The sequence below is a fragment of the Haemaphysalis longicornis genome, unplaced genomic scaffold (genome assembly GCF_048455015.1).
Source record: "Haemaphysalis longicornis isolate Haplotype H1 unplaced genomic scaffold, Haemaphysalis longicornis Haplotype H1 scaffold_14, whole genome shotgun sequence".
Classification (NCBI taxonomy): domain Eukaryota; kingdom Metazoa; phylum Arthropoda; class Arachnida; order Ixodida; family Ixodidae; genus Haemaphysalis; species Haemaphysalis longicornis.
Window position 1 is genome coordinate 23,470,846 of NW_027526245.1, and position 24,353 is coordinate 23,495,198.

At 49.5% G+C, this 24,353-nt stretch overlaps 1 protein-coding gene across 2 annotated transcripts in view; it reads right to left on the minus strand.

The window, feature by feature from the left end:
- Positions 1 to 21,678, minus strand: part of LOC144165197 (sphingomyelin phosphodiesterase 4) — a 78,227-nt gene extending 56,549 nt beyond the window's left edge. The window contains exons 1-6 of one of the 2 annotated variants that reach the window (XM_077695317.1): positions 21,564 to 21,678; positions 18,453 to 18,539; positions 17,091 to 17,300; positions 12,362 to 12,467; positions 12,209 to 12,273; positions 7,761 to 8,020 (exon numbers count right to left, since the gene is read on the minus strand). In XM_077695317.1, the coding sequence (XP_077551443.1) occupies positions 7,761 to 8,020; positions 12,209 to 12,273; positions 12,362 to 12,467; positions 17,091 to 17,300; positions 18,453 to 18,539; positions 21,564 to 21,599 (764 nt within the window). In that variant the 5' untranslated portion in view covers positions 21,600 to 21,678. Of the gene's footprint in view, positions 1 to 7,760; positions 8,021 to 12,208; positions 12,274 to 12,361; positions 12,468 to 17,090; positions 17,301 to 18,452; positions 18,540 to 21,045; positions 21,493 to 21,563 lie in introns of those variants that run through there. The other variant, XM_077695316.1, reaches the window with a different exon arrangement.
- Positions 21,679 to 24,353: the final 2,675 nt, after the last annotated feature.

Consider the following 24,353-nt stretch of genomic DNA (forward strand, 5'->3'; position numbering starts at 1 on the left):
GCCACTTCTCCTGCAATCTGTGAACGCACGGTGGACAGATGTGCAATGGAGGGGGGCGTGGCACGTTTTGTGCAAGGTAGGTAAGCGCAGCGGCGCTTGTCAGCGAGGGGAGTCCCCAGCCGGGAGTGCGCCAGCCAGGAGAGACCAGCCGCCGCCAGCCACCTTCAAGGAGCTCGCACGATGGAAGCGGACAGCCTTTTCCCGCCATGCCGTGAGCCTCCGGACATTGAAGTGCTTTGGTGAAGTGCTGTGGCGAATGCTTTCTCCTGTGACGCTTATGTTCTGTTACCACTGCTCAAGCAAAGCCGTATTCGAGTTCCAACTTTCTGCGCAGTGATGTTTTGACAAGGCTGTTGCCAGAACCTTCCTCGGCAGGCAGGGCTACCTGCTGTGGAAACCTTAAATTATTGTCGTGAGCAAGCATGGTGTGTTTGCTCCCCTCCCTCTCTGACCCGCTACTTGAAAAGGGCAGAAGCCCCAGGCCTTATGGCCGGCCTTTTGAGAAGTGATAACTCGGCCAATCCTTAACATTCTAAAACCATTATTTGCACTCAGATGTTCCTTGGATATTACCCCCACAACCACAAGCATGAAATCACGGCCTTTGAAACCTACTCAAGGCTTCTTTAAAGGAGCCATGAAGAGAAAACACAAGTTTGGTTCATTCAAAAGATTGTCTCGTTAGAATCATACTGACACCACTTTTAACGTAAACTTCGCTCAAATAAGCTACATAATTAGGAAAAACGGGAATGGTCATGCGACCCACCAGCTCATTTCCCGCAACAGAACCTGTGATGTCACATGGGCTAAGCTCTGCGATTGGCGGAGGCTGGCAGAAGCAGACGCAAATTAGGTAGAGCTTACAAACTAGACGAACGAGCGATTTGCGCTTAAATTTAGGGCACATTCTTTACAAAGCAATAAGAATGATGGGACAAACAGTGGAAGTTACGAAAGCACATGTAAACATAGAAGTACTGATGCGTTCTGCTGTTCGTACTGCGCACAGCATGCTTTGGTTTAGCTGCACAGCACTACGGGGCTTGGGGTTGTCTCAGACGACACTGGCCGATTGACGCAAGCAACGGTGTCTTACGTGACCCCATTTGTCGAGCGAGCACTGTTTCAGGGAACGAATATTTTCTCCCAGAACAAAAACAAGCCAGGTTTAAATGCGGGCAAAAACAAACCAAACGCTTGCCACGGTATGGTGGCGCCATCTAGGTTACGGAACGTAAAGAAACGCGGGAACAGACCAACACCGCTGTACAGGGTGGAGACAACCTTTGAACGGTCCCGTGCCGCCGCAATTGGGCCAACGGGCTCAACGCGTTATTCTTTTCGTTTCCCACGAGACCTAGCAACGCGAAACAGACAATATGATTCAAACTTCTTCAGTAAACCGCATTGCAGCGATAATTTTAGCGCGGTTTTGACACAATGACTTGCTTTGGCGGCGAGCGAGCAACCGAACATGGCGGCGCCAGCGTTACGTGTCTCTACCCTGTACGGCGGATGCGTGAATGAAGGTACTCTAGGCTGCCGAGCGGTCGGTTCCCGTGATGTCACTTGGGACCACGAAAACGCACGATTGAGCGGGAAAATCAAAATTTTAACCTAAATTGTTTAATTTCTCAGTGAATAAAGCACTGTTTGTATCCGGACAAGCGCTGGGGGCACTATAAAACACGAAATCTTTCGAATAAAACCAACTTGCATTTTCTCTTCATGGCTCCTTTAAGAGAGGGCTCTAGAAGTATCAACAATTGGTCTACAGTCGAGCCCACTTTAACGGTATCAGTTACAACAATATATAGGATGTAACAATGAAAAACCATGGCACCATGCACTCCTATAGAATAAACCGCTTATTACAATGCTCCAGTGCTGCAATATCGGATACAAAGATTGAATCCGGTCACAGCGTGCACCGACATGCGGGCTGCTGCCAGGTGACGACACGTTCCGCAAGCCGCGATGCGCCCTCAGAAACAAGCTGACTGCACCGTTTGCAAGGAGGTGAGGGAGGAGGAGAGCAGTTTCCCTCCCAAAACACCCTATTGGCGTCGCCGCTTTGGCATTGCCCCACAACCGCTCGCAAACTAGCGCGTCTGGTTGTGTCGCGTGCGCACCGCTTTGAATTTGACTGGCTGCTTCTTCGACTGCCCCCGTTTTTCCTCAGATGGGACGTCAGGGCCGACGTTTTGAAACGCCCGAGCGCCTCACTGGAGGGGCAATCGTTGCGCGGATACATGCTGCGGAGAGCGGTGGCAGTGACGACCGTGGCAACGCAGTTGTGCAGCCTACTCAGGTAGTGTCTTCGCAGGAGGCCCAATGCATGATACAGAGCCTTTCGCTCAGCTAGGTGAGCACCTGTAAATGCTCTAGAAAAAGATCTGCGCCAGCTTTGCGTGCAGAAAACAAAGCTCACTGACTATGGCTTTGTTTCTGCAAATAAGTGTGAATAAGTACGACCCTGCTTGTGTGCAAATAAAATTGTGCAAGCTCTGTTTCGTCTTTTCGCAATCCGCTTATAACAATTAGGTTATGACGACGGGACTTCCCTGGAACTTGGACATTGTTGTGAGTGGACTCGACTGTAGTTGTTCTAGCCTCCTGAAGTAGTGCAAACTCAATACGGACACAGGGAGAAGGAAGCAGACAGCGCTGCGGCCTGTCCCTTCGTCTTGTCATGGTTCAGAGGCCAATCGCCCGAGGGGACTGGGATGATGGGCACGAACGATGGGCCAAAGTAGAAGAGGACGTTGCTTTTCAGGCCTTTCAGAGGCAGACCAAACATGGAACGTCCCGAGCACCACAGGTCAGGCAGAGTGACCAGCATGGCCAAGGCAAATAAAGCCCCTCAGAGCCTGCCACGACTACCCGGGAGGGGATATTTCAGCCCGGGACAAGTGGCTGAGCAAGTGCAAGAGCACAGCAGGAGCAGGCAGCATGAGAGGCAGACAGTCTAGAAGGAGCGAGCCAGGGGGACGTGGCCGGGCCTGGAAAACGCCCTGCAAGCCTGAGTTGGAGTGGGCCGACATTACATTGGTGCCAGCCTCTGAGTCGCTCTGTCAACCTGTGCATTGGCGGCCTAGCGATGACGGTCGAATGCCTGCGTCCAGCATCTATGCCCACCAACCTACGCGGCGATGGCCCTCGCACAGCAACGCTTCTGCGTCCTCCCAGGTACCTCCTACTGCCTGGGTCACCACAGGGTAGCCACAGAGGAACCACGTCAAGACACGCGGAAGAGCCGGCACTGCTGCACCCAAAGACTACGCCAAACCCCCCGTTGTGGCCACATGTCTACGCCCCGTCAGCAGTATGTTTTGGATGCATTTGACACCATTCAGCTGTTCTCAGGCGCGCACAATGACTAGCAATGAACCACTTCTTGTCTTCTTGTATGGTGAGAGCTGAGCTGTGAAGTTGCTGCAAGGTAAGTGTAAGGGTTCCAGGCGCCAGCAACGCGGGAAGTGTTGAACACAGAGGGAGCGGCGGTTCCGGGACTGAAGAATGAATGACTTTATGGCAGCCAGCCTGTCAAAAGCGAACGGCCTCTGGGTCAAGCCACCGGTGTGAGGACATAATGTCTTGGGCCTCAACCGCGTTGTCACACTGTTTTGGTCAGTGCGCGTGGTGCAACTGTGGGAAAATGTTGGTAGCCCGGCAGCTCGAAAAGCATTCCGGGAGCTTGGCGGCAGCTGGTTCTGTGGCCCAGGAGACGGGGGAGCTTGGAGCTGCCAGCTGTGGTTGGACAGTGGCCGATTTATAGTGACAGTTCTCCCTTTGTTGGTCCGCCAACACGCGCAGTGAGGGCGCGTTCAAGTAGCGGGCCGGGGTGGATGCGGGAGATGCGACGCCTGCGGCGGCCGCCATATCCTGTGTGCTCTACGCGTTGATTCTGGCGCGGGGTCCAATTATCAGGGCATCGCCTGTCAGCGGCGTAGAATCTTGGAGGTGCGCCGGGTTTCGTTAAGACGGACAGTTATGGGTTCCAGGTGGTTTGCAGTGGCTGTCCGGTCTTGGACGAGCGACGCAGGTCGCATTCCTAGAAGCTGGTCCCTGGCGCTTGCACTGTTTCCGCGTTTTTCTGAATGCTTGTTGTAGTTGGTTCATTTCCTTTTGATCGTTTCCTTTTGTTTCTGGTGAGAGAGGGTGACCTCTGTTTCAAGGTTTTGGGGGCCGCAGTTTAAGCCTGGATGTGGTAACCCAACCAATCAGATCGCCAGGGGGATGCTGATTGGCCTGTGTATCAGGGGTGCAGACTGAGTGACCCATTAAAACCACGAGACACGACGTCTTGAGGTCGGAATCCTCAAGGTTTAATGTGCTACGCACGGCCGGCGTATTGCCGGGCTAGCCAGGTTCGGCTAGGGAGGATCTCGCAACCTGGGTAGTCTTAGGTCAGGGTCCGTCGCTGGCAGGGGTGCCGCGTGCACAAAGTTGTAGCTGACTAAGACTCTCCCTTTATTTCTTACTTCGTTAACTCTGTCTTCAGTCTGTAAATATTCTGTATATGTCTTCTGTTTAAATATAGTTTTGAAAACCCTCTATCAATTATCGTCGTCGTGTCAGCAGTGCCGCAACCATCAGGCACCAACGCAGAAAATCATCAAGAAGGCTTCTGTCTTAACGCAACATAAAACATCGAAGAAGCACAACGAACCTTCCTTTACTGTAAGGCTTGCAAAGTAATACTATAACAAACTCTCGGACATGAATTTTCGGTTCACAGGTGAATTTCCTGTCGTTTTTGTTTCATTCTCGCAGCAATAAAATTCCTGCAAAACAGAATTTTTTGGCTTTCCTCACTAATTTCGTTATTGCAGGGTTTGACTGTACTTTACCCTTTCGTCACCGTGGGAAATTTAGTGAATTTTAGGGGTCTAAAAAGCATTTTTCTTCTTCTAGCCATACTGGTTGGTTAGGCACTAATTGCAGTAACATAAAATACAGTGATTTAATGCACTTTCCAACAACACCCGTTTTTATAACGTTTTCATATACACAGTTGCGAACTAAACATGAAATCCGAAATTTTCATCAAGTTGTCGTAGAAAATTATAATAAAGGAGTTAACAAACTACCACTAGTAGTATAAAAAATTTTGAATAGAAATCTTGTACGGAAACATCCACCTCACTGTTTGTGTTGTCCCAACCAAAACTGGCACGAGGCTGTATAAGTAATTGATCTACGCTGCAACCAACCACTTAAAGTGCCATTCTATGACTGCTGGGCTGGTAGGCAGCAGCACAAAAACAAAAGGTAACAAAAAATTTCTGTCAGTACTCTAGGGCCTGGCACTCAGGCTGGCGCAAAAATGAAAACACGACGCAGAATTCTTGCTTGCCCACACAATGTTTAAAGTAAGGCTCACTTTTGTTTCAAAAGAATTGGAGAGAAGCAGCTCGATCATGCCACCCACAGTGCCAGCCTTCCTTCCCTAGCAGCAGATTGGTTGGGTGACTGCTGGTGGCATCCCCTTCGCAGTGGGGTGCTAGCGTGTCTTGAAAATCGAGGAACCTCGCTGTACTGCTTTAATGCTGCCAGGGGTGGCAGGCTGAGAGGAAGTTCTGTCCATCAGCGATGCAAGTCTGCTCTGTCTATCTGGGGTGTGACCACCGCAGTGTGTACCGCAGTGTGCTTATGCCCTGTGTTTTCTCCCGCCTTCATTGTGCTTCTAGTTAAAACATCCCCAGTTCTCCATCCCCACTTGTGCCTGCACTCCCGTAATCCTAGTCCCGCGCTCTCCTCTCCGCTCTTCCTCCACCAGCATTGCAACCTTCCCTCAGTTGCCTCTTCTAGTTCACTTGTGATGAAATGCAATAATCCAGAATCATTCTTGTGAAGCTCAACTGATCACCTTTACTAATGACCTCTGTTCTTGGTTGGATCTTACGTCAGTAGTCGATTGCATTTTCATTGATTTCGCGAAGGCATTTGACTGCGTCTCCCATCCACTACTACTTTATAAACTTAGCAAACTGAGCATTGACCCTAACAATTTAAGATGGATTGAATGTTTTTTTGCAAATCACTTCCAATATGCAACTATCAATGATAACGAATCTCCTCACTGTCCTGTTACGTCTGGTGTCCCTCAGGGATCAGATTTGGGGCCTCTTCTCTTCCTAAGTTATAATAATGATCTCCCTGATACCATAACCTCATCAATACGTCTTTTCGCTGACGATTGTGTTATATATAGAAATATATGCGAACCTTCTGACCTCTCAAAACTTCGAACCGACCTTAACACAATTTCAGCCTGGTGCAACACCTGGCTAATGAAACTAAACGTCGACCTGTGCAAATATGAGAGGTTAACACGAACAATCAAGCACACCCCCTGTAAACACATATTTCCTTAACGGCTCCCCTCTTTCATCGGTTACCACCTACCACCTTGGCGTTCAGATTTAAGATAACCTTTCGTGGCACCCGCACATTGAATATATTAGCAATAATGCTAACCGCATGTTCGGCTTCCTTTGACGTAATTTCTCTCGAGCTCCCACTTCATTAAAACTGCAGCTTTACAAAACCCTTGTACGGCCGAAGATTGAATACGCCTCTTCTGTATGGGATCCACATTCTGCCAATCTCATCTCCACATCTCCATACTTGAAGCTATCCAAAATCGAGCCACTCGTTTCATTCATTCTGATTATTCCCGGTCATCCAGTGTCACTAACATGAAACAAATATTACAACTGCCTGATCTTGCAACCCGTCGTATGATACCCCGCCTATGTGTTTTCCATAAAATATTTTACACCAGTCAGACGTTAAAACAATCCCTTTTTTCAGTTCCACCATACGTGTCATCACGCATTGGTCATCCGTTAAAAGTTGGTGTGCCAAACTCCCGAACAAACCTCCACCTGAACTCGTTTGTTCCAATGACCAGCTTGCAGTGGAATCACCTTCCAGCCTCCATCGTCTCCATCAGCGACGCTGCGCACTTCAAGTCTGCAGTCAGCGATCACTTTTTGCAACCACCCTGCTGTTTCCTTTTCTCTTGTTGTTTAATATTGTACCCCTCCTCTCTGTAACGCCTCACGGCATTTAGAGTAAATAAATGAAATGAAATGAAATGAAATGAAAGTATAAGCATGTCTTGTATACTTTTCTTCCCCCCCCCCCCCCTCCCCTTCACCCCAACATGCTCTGTCCCTGGCCAGAGCTGGAATCATCAGGCCGACCTTCCTGTGCTTGGTTTTTCAATAAAGTCCCTTTGCCTCTCTCTCTGTGGCAAACATTTCGCTCGTATGTAATATGAACTTGGATGGAAGCAGCTGCCTCCCAAAACACCCTGTGCCCAACTGCGTTTCCATTTCCCTTCCATAGACCCCACATGGCCCCTCCATCTGGACACACATCCTCGCATCACCACAGAGGAGAGCCTTTGTGCAGGTCGCCGTGTCGCACCAGGCTGTGTTCAGTGAAAGGAAATTGAGAAATGCCTGGTCAAGGTAGGTTGGATTACGTTAGCTTGTGTTTGGGTCAGTTTTTGATTGGGTCTGAATAGGTTAGGCAGGGTTTAGGTTCGCTTGGGTTGCGTTATGTCCCACTGAGACAGCCTTTTTAAGGCGACGCCGCTGAACGAGACCTGCGCACAGACTGTGCCACCACTGAAGCCCCACCAAGAGCTGGGCCACTTGGTGCGCCCTGGAAGTGAACGGCGCAAGAGCAGCGGATGCGGAGAGAAACAACGGGCACCCCCATCCCTCGCCCCAGCGCCTTGCCTGGGAGGGGGGCTTGCCCCTGCAAACAGGGCCGGCTGGTCGTATCCGGGCAGATCGGGAGGGTTCTCGTGGTCGGCTGGCAGGAAGTAGTGCAGGTAGTCCTGCACCAGGGCCAGGTACACCCCCTCGCTGCCACCAGCGCCACCGGAGGGGGACACCCAGCCGGCGCTGCGCTGCTGCTGCTGCTGCCCGTCCCCCATGGCCACGTCCACCACCAGCATGGGATGCTGCTGCGGGGCAGGGGGCCCGGGGGCCGCTCCCTGCACGCACGGCACCACTCTCTTGCCCCCGAGTGGCCAACAAAGGCACACAAGAAGCACCGTGGGACAGGCGCTCTCTGCACCGCATTTATCACTCAATTTGTCATGATCATTTCATTGATTGTAGGGTTTAACGCACCACTGCAACGCAGGCGATGAGGCGAGCTGCAATGGAGGGCTCCGGATTAATTTTGACCACCTGGGGATCTTTAACGTGCGCCAAAATCTCGTACACACGCGCGTTCTGGCTTTTCGCCTCCATCAGAAAAGCGGCCGCCGCGGCCGGGCGTCAAACCCGCGACCTCGTGCTCAGCAGCACAACGCCTCGGCCACTGAGCCACCGCGGCGAGTATCACGATCATTTACAGTTCGTCTTAACAGTAAGATGTGCGCATTTATTTGTGCATTGCGAAAAGAGCACCTGCAAAGCTTCTTTTGAGCAGATTAAAGTTCTTGGCAGAAGTGAGAACAGTCTGGCCCAGGAACTGTTAGAAGCCTATTATATATCAAGAAAAATGGCAGCCACTGCATTAGCGACACGTCTGTGCTCCTATGTGGCAACGAGGCGCTCTTTCTAGGAGCTTCACCCTGAATGTGCACGTTTTAAAAATTTTCATTATACTTCTTTTTTCTGAGGAGCACAGTGCGAATGGCCCCTGAAATAAACAATTGTATGTAGTATATCATATGTGATGATGTTTCCAACAGATTTAGTTGGGAGTGAGCGCTTGTCCCGCCATGCTTCTTCTATGTCGTGTTTTTCGTGCTCTAACTTTTGGAACAGAGCACCTCTGCCCACACTCCCTTCGGCTAGCTTGCACTGCTTGGCACCATTTCAAGGACGACCAAGTAGAAAAAACCACTGAGCTGCCTGCTTGCACTAACAGCGAGTGGCTTCAGGCAAGAATCTGCCGAGCTGAGTGACAACATGCTGGTAAGGCAGCGACAGCTTCAAGATTCAAGGAGATAGTTGGTCAGCTGCTACCGAGTGTGACTGCAACTAACCAGATACCCAAACAAACCTGTAAAGTGGTAAATAACTGCACACTCACCACCAACTGTCTCTAAAGAAAAAAAAAACTTAACTTTCCCCCTGTTGAATACCCCACAGCTCCCACTTTGCCACCTCTGTGTTTCCTTGATAGTAGTAATGGCTCGTAACTGTGGCTGCCTTTGCAGAGTACTTTCCTCCATCTGACAGAAGAGAAAGCACTTTAACTCTTTCGGGACCGCTCCATAGGCCATCGATCACACATGATCGATGGTTTTGCGAGCCTGCAGAATACCAATTTTCGCTCGATGGAACACCTAGCGACATCTAGGAGATAGTTTGAAAACTAGAATTGTCTTTTTTGTGAAGTTTCTTTTTTTATCGCCAGGTGGCAACGCATCAGATATTTTATTCTGACGGGCAGTGGCTTCGAATGTAAACAAACATGGCGTCATACTCGCGCGAGCGCGATAAGAAATCCACCTCGTCTCGTCTCGCATATCTTCGCCTTCTACTGTGGATTTTAACGATGAGAGTGGCAGTGAAGAGTCGGAATGCGGCTTTAGAGATCGATTTTCAGTTCGAGTGAGGATTCGGGTGTCGATCAGCCTGGAACATCAAATCGCGCTCAAAGGTGGGTGTTGGTTTCGGTTTCAATTGGCCGTGGAGTAGGTATGTGCGCTCAAAATATGTTCTGGCTGGTTTATATTTGTTCGCTAGGGTGTTAACTACCTATGGTAGTGATCTCCTGCCACCAGCGCAGAAACGGATCAAGTTTTCGCTGAGACGAGAGCCTGGCGTGTACCTGGGCGACGATGTAGCCATGGCCCTAGTGCCAAAGAGATCACAGACAAAACAAAAAACCAATTACACCTAGCCGCATCAAACTTTTGCGATGAAGAACCAAAGCATTGCATTAGATTTTGTATATCCTGAAATAATTTTATTCTTTTCTAATATTTTTATATTTACGCTTTTTGCTCTCTTTATCTGTAGTTTTTTTACGAAGTTCTTAATTTCAGATTTTTTTCATAGTTCTGTCATCAGTGTTGAAGTAAAACTTGGAATTGTATGTCAAAGAACATATAATTAGCTGCATTTTGGTATATGCTAAGGCAGGATGGTGCCTTTGCTTTATGTAATAAAAAATTTGTAGCGAGACCTCCCTTTTTCATCACTTTTTTCGGCGGTCCCGAAAGGGTTAAAGGGACACTAAAGTGTGGAAACAAGTTTCCCTCTAGTGGCAGAGAACAGTGGCACAAATGCAAACGTAGCACTCATGGCAGCGCCAGCGGCTTATTAACGTAGCAAATCAATAAAGCGTGGAGACAGGTATCGCCCCCTGTATTCACTTGCCCACATTGCATCTGTGATGTCACGACTTCCAAATGTTGAAGTTTGTGCCGCTTTTCCAGGACAAACATTTGAAATGAAACAAACAACTTTCCCAAACCCAGCCCGAGTGTATATTTCCGAAAAAGAAAGCTTAGGCAGGCTGCACTGATCCCACACTTCAACATTCGGGAGTTGTGAGCCGCAGTGCGGGCAAATGAATGCAGGGGCCTGTCTTCAAGATTTTGGCATTTGGTGCGTTAAGGGGGCAGTTGGGTCTTTGGGCCAAAACATGGTCAAAAAAAGCGTTTTCTGAAAAATGGCAATTTTGTTCTCCGCGGCCACTTTTCTATCAGTGTGTAAATTTCCTCATCAAAAGGCACCATATTTTGTTATTATATTATAATAGCATTTTAAAGTGCACTCTGCAGCTCAGTTAGCGCAGAATTCGATGGTGATCGCCACTTTTCTTGCAATGCACAGCTAGCATTTCGCCCTCAGATATCTTGGCACCAAGAGCAGGTACAACTTTATTCATTTTGCTTCTGATACCAAAACGTGTGGAGAATACAATGTTGGAAACAAATTTTTCAAATGGAGGCTTTCGAAAATTATTATTGTGTTCAATTGGCACCACCTGTGAGCCATTTCTCGCAAAGCGTGGGAGAAGCGAAGTTCACTGTGTTGTAAAATGACCAAAAATAGCTGAATCAAAAAAGTTCTTATGTTGTATTCTTTAGTCATTTGTCTGCCTAGCCACATGGTAATTGCCATTCTGTATGGAGTGGTAAATTGTAACTGTGACCCAAAATAACAGCAATTAATCATTAATTAACTCAAAATATATTCAGCTTACAAAAAATCAAATGGCAGATTTAAAATCAACACAAAAACTCTATAATGACGTGCAGTTTATTCAAATTGGTTGGTAAATAAAAAAAATAGCTCTAAGACCAGTCTGCCCCCTTAACAAGCAATGAGTGCTATGATTGCATTCACGGCACTGTTGACTGCCGATAGAGGGGAACTTGCTTCCACACTTCACTGCAACTGCTTTCAACGTTGGCTCGAATTGCTGTCCTCAGTGTCCCAACAGCACAGGGCTAGTGCCCTTGTCTCATGACTGCAGAGCTGCAACTTCGAACCCCAGGGACCGTCTTTCCCCACCGAGGTGTGACTCAGTCTAACGTTTCCTCCAGCCATGCCACACTTCCATGGCAAGCCACGCTTGCAAGAGTGTCAGTATCCGGGAGGCCGGATCCACACTCGCTCTTACGACCAAAATCCAAGGTTTCTCAAGCGCATCACGCAATACATAATGCATGTCGACAATGAACAATGCCACCACACATTCAGCTGACAGTGAGCAGACAAGGGAAGGACTGACCCCAGGGGTGGAGCAAAAAGCAAAAACACCCGGGTGTTTGAGATTTCGGCATTCGTTAAAAATCCCCAAGTGGCAAGAATTCATTCCGAGCCCTCCATTACAGCGTGCCTCATTCTCTGTGCAGCGTTGGCACGTTAAACTTCATAATCAAACAATAGAAGGACAATGTTTCTGAAAAAAAAAAAAAAAAAAAAGCTTACACACGAAGATTTTTACTTTGGGAAACGGCGGTGATCAGAACTAGCCACAGGAAATGCCGCACCGTTGCCTCAGCCTCACTAAAGACTTTGTGAATCTCAGGAACGTTTCTTCAAGTGACAAATCTGCCCCTGCTCTCCAGAAGAGTTCTGTTTGTCACCCTTTCCAGAGCTCCCACGAGACCACAAATACAGCGCACCCAGCGGGTGACAAGCAATTCCAATCCCGCTGCCCTTGCAATGGCACCAAGCCCCATCCCCAGCCCAGGAGGAGTACTCACCGTGAGGGATGCCGACGGGTTGACGACGTGGTAGGCAAAGTGGAACATGTACAGCTCAAAGGCATCTGGGAGGGAACACGGTCAAGGAGCTCTCTCACCTGCTAGGACACCCCGCACCCCCCCACCAAGGAGAAGCGGCCCCAGCAAGGATACTGATCTGCAGGCTGCTTGGCCGCACCAGGCCGCCCTGGAACGTGGGCAGCCTACCCGCACAGAAAGGGGGCACAGCGCCCGTGCTCAGGCTCTGCTGGACGCCAGACTGCACAGCCAGGCAGGGAGCAGCCATTAGTAGTCGCACCAATGTGCACAACGATTCCTTTTGTTTTATTCGCAAAACAAGTGTTCAATGGAACCACCTCCCCCCTGCTGCCACTGCAGCCATTACCTATACAGTCCTGTCCACAACTCGTGTTGTGCAGTCTAGTCATACATACATCTGCATCTAGTGTGCCTTTGTTGTGGTCCTACGCACATCTGCATTAGTATTCGGTTATTGTGTAAATACAGTGAAACCTCATTAAACCACACCTGACGGGCATGCGAAGAAAGTACGTACTAACCGGAACAACTGTTTATCCGAATGCAGCCGGCCAAAGGGAAACAGAGTCGGGGATCCGGCTTAACTACGTACAAAAAGAAACCACGGCTTATGTGGGTACGGTTTAATGAGATTCCACTGTACACACATTCTCCTGGATTTCATACCACTGCTTTTAGTTGTGCCCTAAACCCATGAACGTTTCTGTCACAATACATAAGCTCAGTCAAACCCATCTCTCTCTCAGCAAACTTGGCACCAGCAACAACTGTTTCTCACCTAGCTCAGCTGCTGCTTTCACGGCAGTATGCTTTGAGAGGGCCACATGCCCCCCCACCCGGCACACCTCTGCAAGTGGCCCACACACCGAATCCCCAAACTGGCCCCTTTCAAAGCGCACATCGGCGGCACATGTGCCCATACCCTCCCCTATGAGCCTCCCCAGGATGGAACAAGGCAACCACAGGCAGGAGAAACAAGATCAGCCATTACGAGAGAGCGCTAGGCGATTGCTCTTTTCAGTGTCGATGGCATCACCACAGATGCGAAATTAATTGAGAAAATGACTGCACTGGCACTCACACCAACCAAATGCCCCTGAATCTGAATTAGCGAACTTTAATACAGTCAAGCCACTGTACTACGAACACAGACATAGTGAACTATCACATAGAACGAATCGAATTCAATAACTGGTTGGTGACACTGAATTTCTGCCGTGGTTGTGCAGTTTATAATGAAATTAAAAGTGCATATCTGGAGTAGTATCACTCACAACGAATATGCACTGCATGCTGTTGTGCCAGAGCACCCAACACAAATTCGCTTGGCCTGGCGATGCGCCGACAGTTGGGCTGAATCACGCCTTGCTCAAATCAGTGTCACCAGATAAGGTACCATCACTGAGGCAACTTAGGTGGTGCTTATCAGTGTTGGGAGACTGCCGCATCTATGGCCTCGCCGCTAACCTCGACGAGGTCGTTTGTTAACAACTCTGCCAAAGATGCAGCAAAGCGGCATCCTCGGACGAACTTCTGCTACTGAAATGCATCTACACGCGTCATCTTTCGTTCGCGCTCAAACTGATGTCAGTCGTGCACAGCCACAGAGCAAAGAGGTCAAGCTAAGCCTTCCAGAGTTGACCGACAGAAAATGCATAAACACCCATGAACCGTCACAGTGTAAATGAATGTCCCGTGATGAGAACTGACCAATGATAATGGCACGGAACAATAGGAGAAAAGAGTGGTGATACTCCGTAACCTCATCTAGTGGCACTGAGTCAAACCACCCATGGCAGACATGCACCAACATGCCACGGTGCTTAAAAGTTGCCTCCCCTTTCCCCTTTGCGGCCGACACAACCTCTTCGCCTCCATTCGTCGAATTCACACTGCGACCAGCGGAGAGTCCTGATTGAAGGGATTTGAACCGCTTGCCCCAGGAACGGACTTCCGGGGGAATACAAAGCCTGAGCACACGAGCGAGAGCAGAAATCAGCACTCAACGAAGACACCGAGTTGAGACATGCTCTCGCCTTTCTGTGAGCCATGTAACGCCCTTGTTAGCCTTGTACATATGGTATATAAAGGCTGATTTAACTCCCCATCGGATTGGCAGCTCCATAGCTCAGCTCTGCACCACGCTGATAGCGGGCTGAGCAAGGCAACTTCGCAACAATGCCCAAGCAAGCAGGCCGAGTCGAAGCGTTTCCACGGACAGTGCTCAAATGCGATCACCATAGCAGTCAAACCATGAAACCCTTTGCAAGCGCACGGTGAACCCTCGTTCGCGATCCGATGAGCCACTGATGGTGAGCGCAGTCTGTGGGCCAACCACAAAGCCTGCTGGCTGACTGCTCTGCTGCTTCCCACTGCACCATGGCACCAGAAAGCGACCGTCTGCGACTGTTCCTTGCTAGGCCCCCACGCGCAATATAACCTAAATTCAAAGACAAAGAACAGCGCTTTCTTTCTGCAATCGGCCTTCATCTATGGGAGCAGCTCCTTAAAAGCCAAGTGCACTCAAATTTCACCTCGACCAAATTTATTTTTAATGTGTAGCTGTGTAGCCCCAAATCAGCTGTGACACGAGTGGTAGCCCCATGAAATGCCTCGTTAATCAGTCAGAAGCGTTTAAAAAAATCTCCGCCACAGACCACGCTGCACCTGCCGGCGGATCGCGTAAACAGCCATGACGCGCCTGTGACGTTCCAGCTGACGGGGGCTTCTTCCTCTGGCCAGCCATGCCGCTGGAGAAACTGTTGAGCTCTGCTTCGCACGCATCACCCATTTGCTGCCCCGCACACGCGTAGAGCTTGCACGCAGACTTTCTCCTGATCACGCGACAATCCGGCCACTCGCTGGACGGCTGCATCACTGCAATGGCCCTTGGTTTCAGTTTCAAAATCATCGATTTTTGCTCACCGCTTGCGGCTTCCACACGCGTATTTCAGCAGTTGTTTTTTGCATGTTGCTTTCTTTTTCAGCAGACTATATGGAAATACGGTTTTCAAGAGGTCGAAATTTTGAGGGCAGTTGGCCTTTAACCTTTTCACGGGCAAGCCCGAGATCCCTTGGGCACCCTCCCCCTTCCACGCCTGGGTATGCTCGTGTTGCTTCTTTAGGGGACTCCCACCCTCGTGCAAGAGAAGAGATCGCGGACGTGTCGCCCATCCATACAGAAGTCGCATAAACGCACAGACTGTGCCTGGTAAATGTCCGACAACAGATAGAGCTCATGCCTCTTCCCTTGTGCCGCTTCGACTTATCTCAGTGGCATGGCTTATCTCGACTTGTCTGGCCTCACTGCCTGGTCGGATGAGAACAGCCGCCAGGAAGCCACGCAGGGAGGGAAGACGCACCTCACATGGTCCCCACATCCCCTCGCCACTCACCCCACTTTACCACGGCCTGATCTAGGTGTGAAGGGACTCCTCACAACGTCTGCTCTCACCTGACAGCAAGATCTCTACGCTCCAATTATTTTCAGCGTAGAAAACTGCCTCGGCTTTTCCCACAGGTGAGATGGCCACTCTGTCCCCTAACGCTGCCTCTTGGCACACAGAACACCTCCCACTAAGGCTAGCACCCACCTTTGAACAGAGACTGCAGGCACACTGGGAAGATATCGCTTCCCGTACAAAATGAGCTCAGCAACCTGGAGAAGGTGGTTTCCAATTTTTCACAGGAAGAACCACAGTTACGGCCTTCCTGGTGCTGACATGTACGCTCACATTTTGCACCAAACAGTGCTGATATGCAGCGATGTGTGTGGGCTTTTTGCGACTCCATTCAGTGGCCATGGCATGAAGTTAAAACAGGCATTCACCAAGTTTACCCTGAGGACCAACTGTGTGGAAGGCCACAGACATGACCACTTTCATGGCGAAATAAGCATCAACTTTTACAAATTTCAAGCAACAAACACACCCATTCGTGCGTGTCAACAACTGTAACCGAAAAGTGCAGCAATGGCATCACAAGCAAATGCACTGGATCTGATTAAAGGCTTCCCACCAGGGATGTGCAAGGGCTCTTCAAGGCATTTTCGAGGGTGCAGGGCAACACAACATGCAGCAACTTTTACACGAACACAAAGGTGTCCAATGTCCTGACTGCCCCATCTATCGTTGCCCACATTAAAGCAAGGACAGCCAAACATGAAAGTGTTCGATACAGAGTCTGATTTTGTTATTTGCCTTACAATTACACCCAAAATTTCTGACCCACGCACCTACCCTACTTGCGTACTTTTTTTTGCTTTTGCCCATGAATTCATGTAAACGGCATCGATGTTTTTGTAACTACTTTGAGAGATCAGCACTTCAGGTATGAGGGGAGTTGGAAGGTTTTGTCAGGGACAGAGTGCAGAGCTGCCCCCCACCCCAAGCACCACTATGAGGGGTGGCTCTGTGATCATGGGAAAAGACCACACAATGCAGAGTTCTTCAATAACCACCACCCGCAAAACACTGCTTCAGGATCCGGGCGGTCCAAGCACCCCTGCTCCAATGGAGCTGAGGGGAAAGTGCATTGGCACAGCCCCCAGGAGAATAAGACTGGACTCTGCTAAACATTTACTCAATGACACTACATAATCAAATAACGCTTGCTTCTGAAATGGGAAAACAGCACATTAGGTAACGTATGTTTCCACGGTTTTTCCCTGTGGTCTACGGCAGCAGCTGCAAGCACTGGTGTCAACCTGCTGTTGACAGGTGGCAGGCTAGTCAACTCGCCCCTGTTTGCCCCCAGCCCAGGGGGGCCAACCACGGACCAATTTTCTATGCAGGGAGTTTTGCAGTTGGCGCGTGTAGAGAGACTCCGGCCCAAGTGCACTCACGGGCAGGCAGGCAGCCGGGAAGTCATACTTGAGGCTGGCATCCGACATGAGCCGGTAGACGAGCCGCAGCAGGGGCCCCTCGGGGCCCAGGAAGTGCCGCACGGCGTCGAAGCCCGGCCGGCCATGCGCCAGGCCCCGCAGGCCCCAGCCGGGCTGGGCTCCCAGGCCAAACACGTGCTCCACCACCGTGGGCAGGTAGTGCTGCAGCTCCTGCGGTTGTCGCAAAGACCACACAGTCTCTCGGGGGCTTGCATGAAACACGGAATTTTCGGCCTCCCTCTGTCTCTCTCTCAATTGAGCCACCCGGCCAAAAGGTGGAAGAATTCTGTAATGAAAAGTTTATGCGGGTAGAACATTCCAAAACCACTAAATCTCAAACCATATTTTATACTTGCCAACATTGTGGAGCAAACAGAAAACACAAGCATTACGCATCTTTGAGGCAAAACACAAGGTACAAGCAGTGTTCCCTTATTAAAATTTTAAAAAATAGATGTGTGCTAGGTTCTGCGGGAGCCAATAAAAATTAACGTCGCAAACAATATTTTGACCCAAAATTACAAAAAGAGCACATGGCAACAATAACACAGGGTTGCAATAGACGGTGCGGGAGCAGTGGAACGCGGGAAAATTGAATTGACTCGAGCAAACCTCATTCATTTTTTTTCGTGGGTGGAGCAAGACCGGAGAGGAAGAGCAAGAGGTAGGCGGGAGAGGGAAGAGAGGCATTTACGTGGCCATCATCCTTCGACGACACCTGCAGCAAAGCGAGCCCACACACGGCCAAATTTTTTGTGCATGATCACCAAGGGTTTTTGACCACTCTCAAGGCTCTCTGTGCGAGTGGACCTTCAAGAACCTTGCAGTCTGTCAAAAATCTAGGCAAGACAGGTGTGCAGCGGGGCAAGGCGGACGGTCAAAATGACGAGAGATCATCGAGAAGGAAGCACCTTCTCAAAACCATGGCTCCAGAGACACTCCCTTCTTTGCAGATTTCGCATAATTGGTTGCTAGAGTTCCACCGACAAGCCCTCTGAGTGCGTTGGGAGGAGCAAACACTTATTTGCTGAAGAAGACTAGCCAAGCAGCAAACACTCACTTAGTCCCTACTTAGCCTTGTGGTGCTCTTGATAAAAAGAAAGACCAAAGAAGTCCATAAATAATCCAAGATTGTCAAGCTGTCCAACTTGAAAGGTTTCCAAGGACTTGCATGAACCGCGACTTCCACAAAGTGCGATTCTGAGGCCCAACGGTTCTGCTGCGTCGCAGAGAAATCTCACAAGCAGGCCCGTGGAAAGACCGGTCTGCCCACCGCCCAGTGGCGTGTGGTGGTGGGGAACACGCCCCTGCACCTGGCCTCACCTTGAGAGGAAGCTCGTGGAAGAGCAGGCTGAGCTCGGCACATCGCTTGTCCAGCGGGAACCTGTCCAGGGCCGTCACAAGGCTCCCCTGCAACAGGCAGCAGCAGCAGCATCCCCCCTTACACACCCACTTCGCCTAGCGGGACCATTCCCCGCCAACCGCCCCAATTTCTTCTTTTTTTAAAATCTCATTTCTCATCCGGGCATTGCCCGAACGCTTATGCAAACTTTTCGATGCAAGGCCGTTGTTTGCTTCTTCCCTCCCCTGAGTGCGACTAAACTTCACACATGAAGGCAGAACATCGGATCGCAAAAAAACTTTTGAAAAACCCACTCTTTTGTGCATGATTGCGTTTTGCACACAATTCCTTGATGGAATGTAGAAGCACTATGCATTAATACAAAACAACCTTCAAAGATAAACATTTTATCATTCTACATGCACATGTGAGCAAAGAGTGCCTACTTTGAAACTGCTCACACCTCCTTAGGGAAGCGAATGCTTTGGTTACAATCACCCTGCCTATTTAACATCATATTCTTCGGTGAAATGGTCTACCTGGCCTCACTCACCACCATTTCGTCTGTTCCAACCTGTTTCCCCACTCGTTTTGGTGTAATTTAAACTTCTATTGTGTCTTTCTTGGTGGCTATTCTGTCGCCCTGATGCTCTACCTGTTGTCAGCCCCCTGCATTGCATGCCATACTGTTTCGATGAGAAAAGGGGCCGTTGACTCGAGTTCCTCATATTTATTCCCATCTTTACTGAACAGGCAAACAGGTGACACCCAGTGGCAGCGAGAAATACCCCTAGGCGTGCCATTCCTATTACGTTTCCTCTCATTATCTGGTCCACCTAAGTGAAGCATGGAAGATTTGTTACATTCGTTATTGCGCCAACAGCAATCACTGTGGCTGAAACAGACCTGCATGTTGCCTTCCTTAAGGGGCCACTGGTCTTATAAACATTTTTTTTTTTGCTTTCCAACCAAGTTTGACGAAACTTCATTGGCTTCTTCGTTTTTTTTAGCTGATTTCAAATATCTAATTAGTTTTGATGTCACGTGACTAGTTTCCGAGTTTATTAAAAAAATTCCTGATTGTTCCTGAGAAAAATAGGAAAAAACTATTCAACAAAAGAGTACCAGCAAGACATGAATGCATACCAGAAGTTGTGTAGAAAGAAATATGGGAAGCAGCTTTTTGTTTTGCAATCACATATACGTTTACATCAATTCAAATTTCTGAGTTTGAACTACTACTACTAACCAATTAAAAATAATGCTAATTAAACAACTACTGAAACACAAAATCTGCTTCCCATCTCACATGCTTTAAACATCCAGCTTCACAGTGCAAAGGATCTTCCTAGCTGCACTACTAGCTGGAATGTACCTCTCGAGAATTTCGTATCACTGCCATACCACTCATGGTGAAAAAGTGGGGAATTATTATGGGAAAATTATTTCTTTGCTGAAATGAGGCCTCTATGGCTTTTATAAGTGCCTGGTGCTGTTTCATGTATGGAATTCCGGGAGGAAAAACTGTGAAAATCAAGAGAAAAGTGATACCTAAAAAATGCTTTTCGGGCAATTTTTCGGTCCCAAAGACCCAGGTGCCCCCTTAAACTTAGCCAGGGGGAAGGCAGTCGTGAAACGCTGCCCTTGGAGCACCCATCGGGGCTGCCGCTTTGCTACGAGAAGAAATGAAACACACTCCGTGCCTGACTCCAAGCCGGAAAAGGCAAATTTTATGTCCGTTAAAAGAAAACTACTCCAGTTTTTACATGCGCCTTTAATAGGAGCTTCTGCCCGACATCCATTCATGCTTGCACTCTCAGTTCATGCACCGACACCGGAATCAATGCGGCATTCATTCTTTTTTCTCAACTTGCACCAAACAAAGAGACGAACATCTGTCGCTTGTGCCTTTCCTTGTCCACACCTGCTTAGCGTGTTAGCCCTTGTTCACCCTACGTCATGAACCAACCAGCTCAACAAGGTTTCTTCAACATCAGTATCAAAAGACCATGTCTTCTCTTGCACTGACCCAGCTATCCAAAATTTAACTGCAAGAAATGGAAATTAGTGGCATGTTAGCCGCTTCTTAAACTCCTACTGCCAGGTCGTGAGAACAAATCCATGCTGATCCTGCACCAGAAACACTTGGTTCAATACTAAAATTGCTGCATCAGAGTTAAAATTGTACAGCATCGAAAAACCCAGTTATGAAGCACTGCTACACCCAACTCCTCCTCCACACTTCATCAAAAGCCAATTGAGTAACACTGCAAGTTGTTTCATTTACGCAATGCACAATATCAGCTGCCCCTGTGTAAGGGCCCACGCAGCAGTTGCGGCAATGGTTTATTTACCCCACAATTATTTTCTGAGACGAAGGCTGTGCAATTAAAAACGCGCAAAACTGCGGGACGATAAAAACGGGATCCTTACAACTGAGCCAGCAGACGCATTTCAAGCCATAAAGACTCACAAGGCGGGCGACACGCGGGAGGATCCCGTGCGCGGCCAAAACAGTCGTTCAGTGTTTCTCCAGATTGCCACCTGCTTTGCCCGAAAGAGCGTGGGACCGACCTGGCAAGAATCGGGGGAGCGCGTCTTGTTGAAGGAGATGTAGTCGAAGGGGCTCCTCCAAAACATAACTGGGCAACCCGTTGAGCCCGCGGGCGTCAATGTTATCTCAGCACCGAGGCCGCGTGGGTTGGGCGCGCAACAGTCGGCCACAACCTGCCCGGAAGCCCGTCAGAGCACGGTAGCGGCCAATGAAGTGCCGCGGGGAGATCGCATCGAGGTGCGCTCCTTTTTTGGCCGACAGCGGCACGTTTGAACCGAATGCGACGGGCTGCGGTGAGCAGCGACAAGTTTTGCCTCTGCGTAACGCGCAGCTCCCGAGGAGAATACTAAAAGCCAGTTAAATGACGGCCACATCCAACGATGCAGTGCTGCAACACGTGATTGCGGATAGTACAAAAGCGGAACGCGCAGCCGGGCATAAAATCATTCCCCAGTAGCTTTGGATCGAAAACTCACGCTAACAACGGAACATTGTTGTCTCAGTGCACGAGTCGTAGTAGTTAACGATGAATACGCACCGAAAATTGAACCGTGCCGCCCGCGGAACCAGCCATGACGACAGTTGCGTGTATTTCGTAATTGTTGATTCCGCGGCCACAATGTTGCTTACATGATGTTTAAATCCGCTATTTATAAGACAAATGTGGCCAAGGATTGTTACTTCTGAAGTGCTCCTGGGTGCTCTGGGAAACTTCGTAAAACCTATATACTGTAGCAATATCACTTTGAATTTTTACAATCTGAAAAATTGTAAAAAAATGCTTGCACTTTTTTTTTTTTTTGCAATTCAGCAACGTGGCCCGAGGGTTTTTCTAGTTTTTCTGGTTGCATCCGTTGCATCGTCGGCCTCGTCTTTCCTCGTGTGCTTTGGGCATGCAGCTGCGAAAGAAAAGCTCTCGGTCGAGGTGGAAAACTATCCGTATATTCTACGAAGCGCTAACAGCGTGCGCAGGCAGCCTAGCTCTTCGAGAGAGCGTTTTCCGTGCCCCTCTGAACTACAGTGAACTAGAATACTTGGGTTCACTGTACTCTGCATAGAGTTTCATACAATAATAATTGCATGAAACTCTGTGGTACTCTGAACTGGATTCACTGTACTCCGCGGGGATTCGGAACCGTCTGACGCCTGACGCTGTCAGTGCTTTCAGGGCTGTGCGGCGTATGCGTATGTTCACTATCATTATTTCCCTCGCCTTCTATCCCTTTCTTCCTTGACTCAACCGTGATTGTGGTGCCCTCAATCCGAGGCTTGGTCATTTTATTCTACTATCTTTGAACAAAACAAGACGCTTCTTTCTTCCTGGACCCCCGCTCGCTGATTACGCCCGACGCTCGGCCGCTGGTCAGGCCATCAGGGCGCTGAAGAGCTGCGCTCTGTAAGCGCAGCGGTCTGCACTTGCCACGAGAGGTCCCCTTGAAGTTCTGGCCGCTTCGATACAGTACAACTCGAAGCAGACATTTTCCAGAATCGTACAGGCAATGTATTCCACTACACCCATCATTACTTTTAGCCGACGACCCCACCTTTTTGGCAAATAATTTCTTATCACGACCTGTACCAATAAAATAGCAATTTTATTTGCCTTCAAACCACTTAACTTTAATGAGCCCAAACCTCCCAAACCTCCTCCTCCCAACTGGAGGTTGTGGTTGGCATCGGCGGCCGTCGCCGACCAGCTGGCCATTATCTTGAAGAAAAATAGCGCTAAAAATTGGACAGGGGTAAAGGCAAACGCGCAACAAGTACGTTGTTTCAGCGTTGTTCTCCTTCAAGTAAAGGACCGTACAAAAAGGATGTCTCCCTCTCTCTCCCCTTTCTCGACACGGCCGAGAAGCAAGTCCACAGCTCTCGGCCACTGATTACGCAACGCGGCTTGCGATTATTAGGGCAATTACGACCAGCTGTACCCTGACGTCGCCGATTTCCTGCCGCATGAGCACCACGGAACTCCTCAACTAGAGGCACTGCTGTACTTTGTACCAAAATTTGTCGTTTAATTAGCTCCTTCGATCCAGTTCGCCACTGCTTACCATACCCAAAGTAGATCTCACGGAACGACCGAACCGTACGTGTCTGACGTTCATCGCGACTGGCACATTGTATTGCCCTGTGTCACCGTACGTCGTATGTAACTCACCATGTCAAGCCATGGCTGGATTTTGACCCGTTTACCTTCTGTAAGCTTGAGCACGAGCACAAATTGCCACTGGGCAGCACTTGATCCACTGTCGAACATAGTTTACTCACCTTCTGAGTGTGTGCTCGCATTGGTGTCAGTGTTGGGGGCCGGGGCTGAAGCCACGGGGACATCTGGACCTCAAGTGACAGCTCCATCTTGGACGAGCTCACCCGGAAAATCTGCGCCCAGACTTCGTGGACCACTCGGAACGACGGGACTGCTTCGCTTGGGGATGATGATGTTTTGAGGCTCGTGCTCCCTTCTTCGGTACAAGAGGGCGCAGTGAGCAAGAAGATGCCCACTGCAGGAATCATCATTATCAGCAGTATCTGCTGATCGTACATGTTGCATGAGCGCCAGGAAATGTGCACTCTTAGCTCCGCTAACCTTGGATATGCAAAGCAAAAGCTTGGCTTAGTCTGGTTGAGTCTTGGTTTCGCTGATTTAGCTGTATTGCCCACCACGTCTCAAAGCCGTTAGGTTCCGTGCAACGCTCACAGAAGGAGGTCGGGCGAACGCGGCTGTAGGGGCCGCTGGCCGCTCTGACACCGTGTGAGCGAGAGCGCCTGACGTGTTGCGCGTGCTCCGAGGTTGTCGGGAATAAAGAGTTCCATACTTACTGCTGGACGGGTCGGTCATCTCTTTCGTGGGCTCCGAACATGGTGTCAGAAGTGTTCAGCCATGTCTAGCGACCCAGAACGTTCCCGCTGTCCGTGTCGGCGCCTCCGGAGTACAAGCACCGGCCCCATTTGTGTTCAGAAATCCGGGAGAAGGGGAGATGTAGGGGCCGCTGGCCACTCTGACACGTGTGAGCGAGAGCGCCCGACGTGGAGCGCGTGCTCCGGGGCTGTCGGGAATAAAGACAGATAAAGAGTTTCATTCTTGCTGCTGGACGGGTCGGTCGTCTACCTCGTGAGCTCCGAACCACGGCGTTCGCCTAGGCTAACGCACCGTTCCTCTCCGCCGGGCGCGAGACGAGAGAGAGAGAGAGAGAGAAATAAACTTTATTGTGATACGTAGTTAGGAGGGGGCGGTGACCGGTAGTTGCAGTTTGCCGGTGACCAAGGCAGCCCGTTCCGTCAGACTTGTTTGCATCTGCGGGTCGGAGCTACCCAGCGCCGCCTCCCA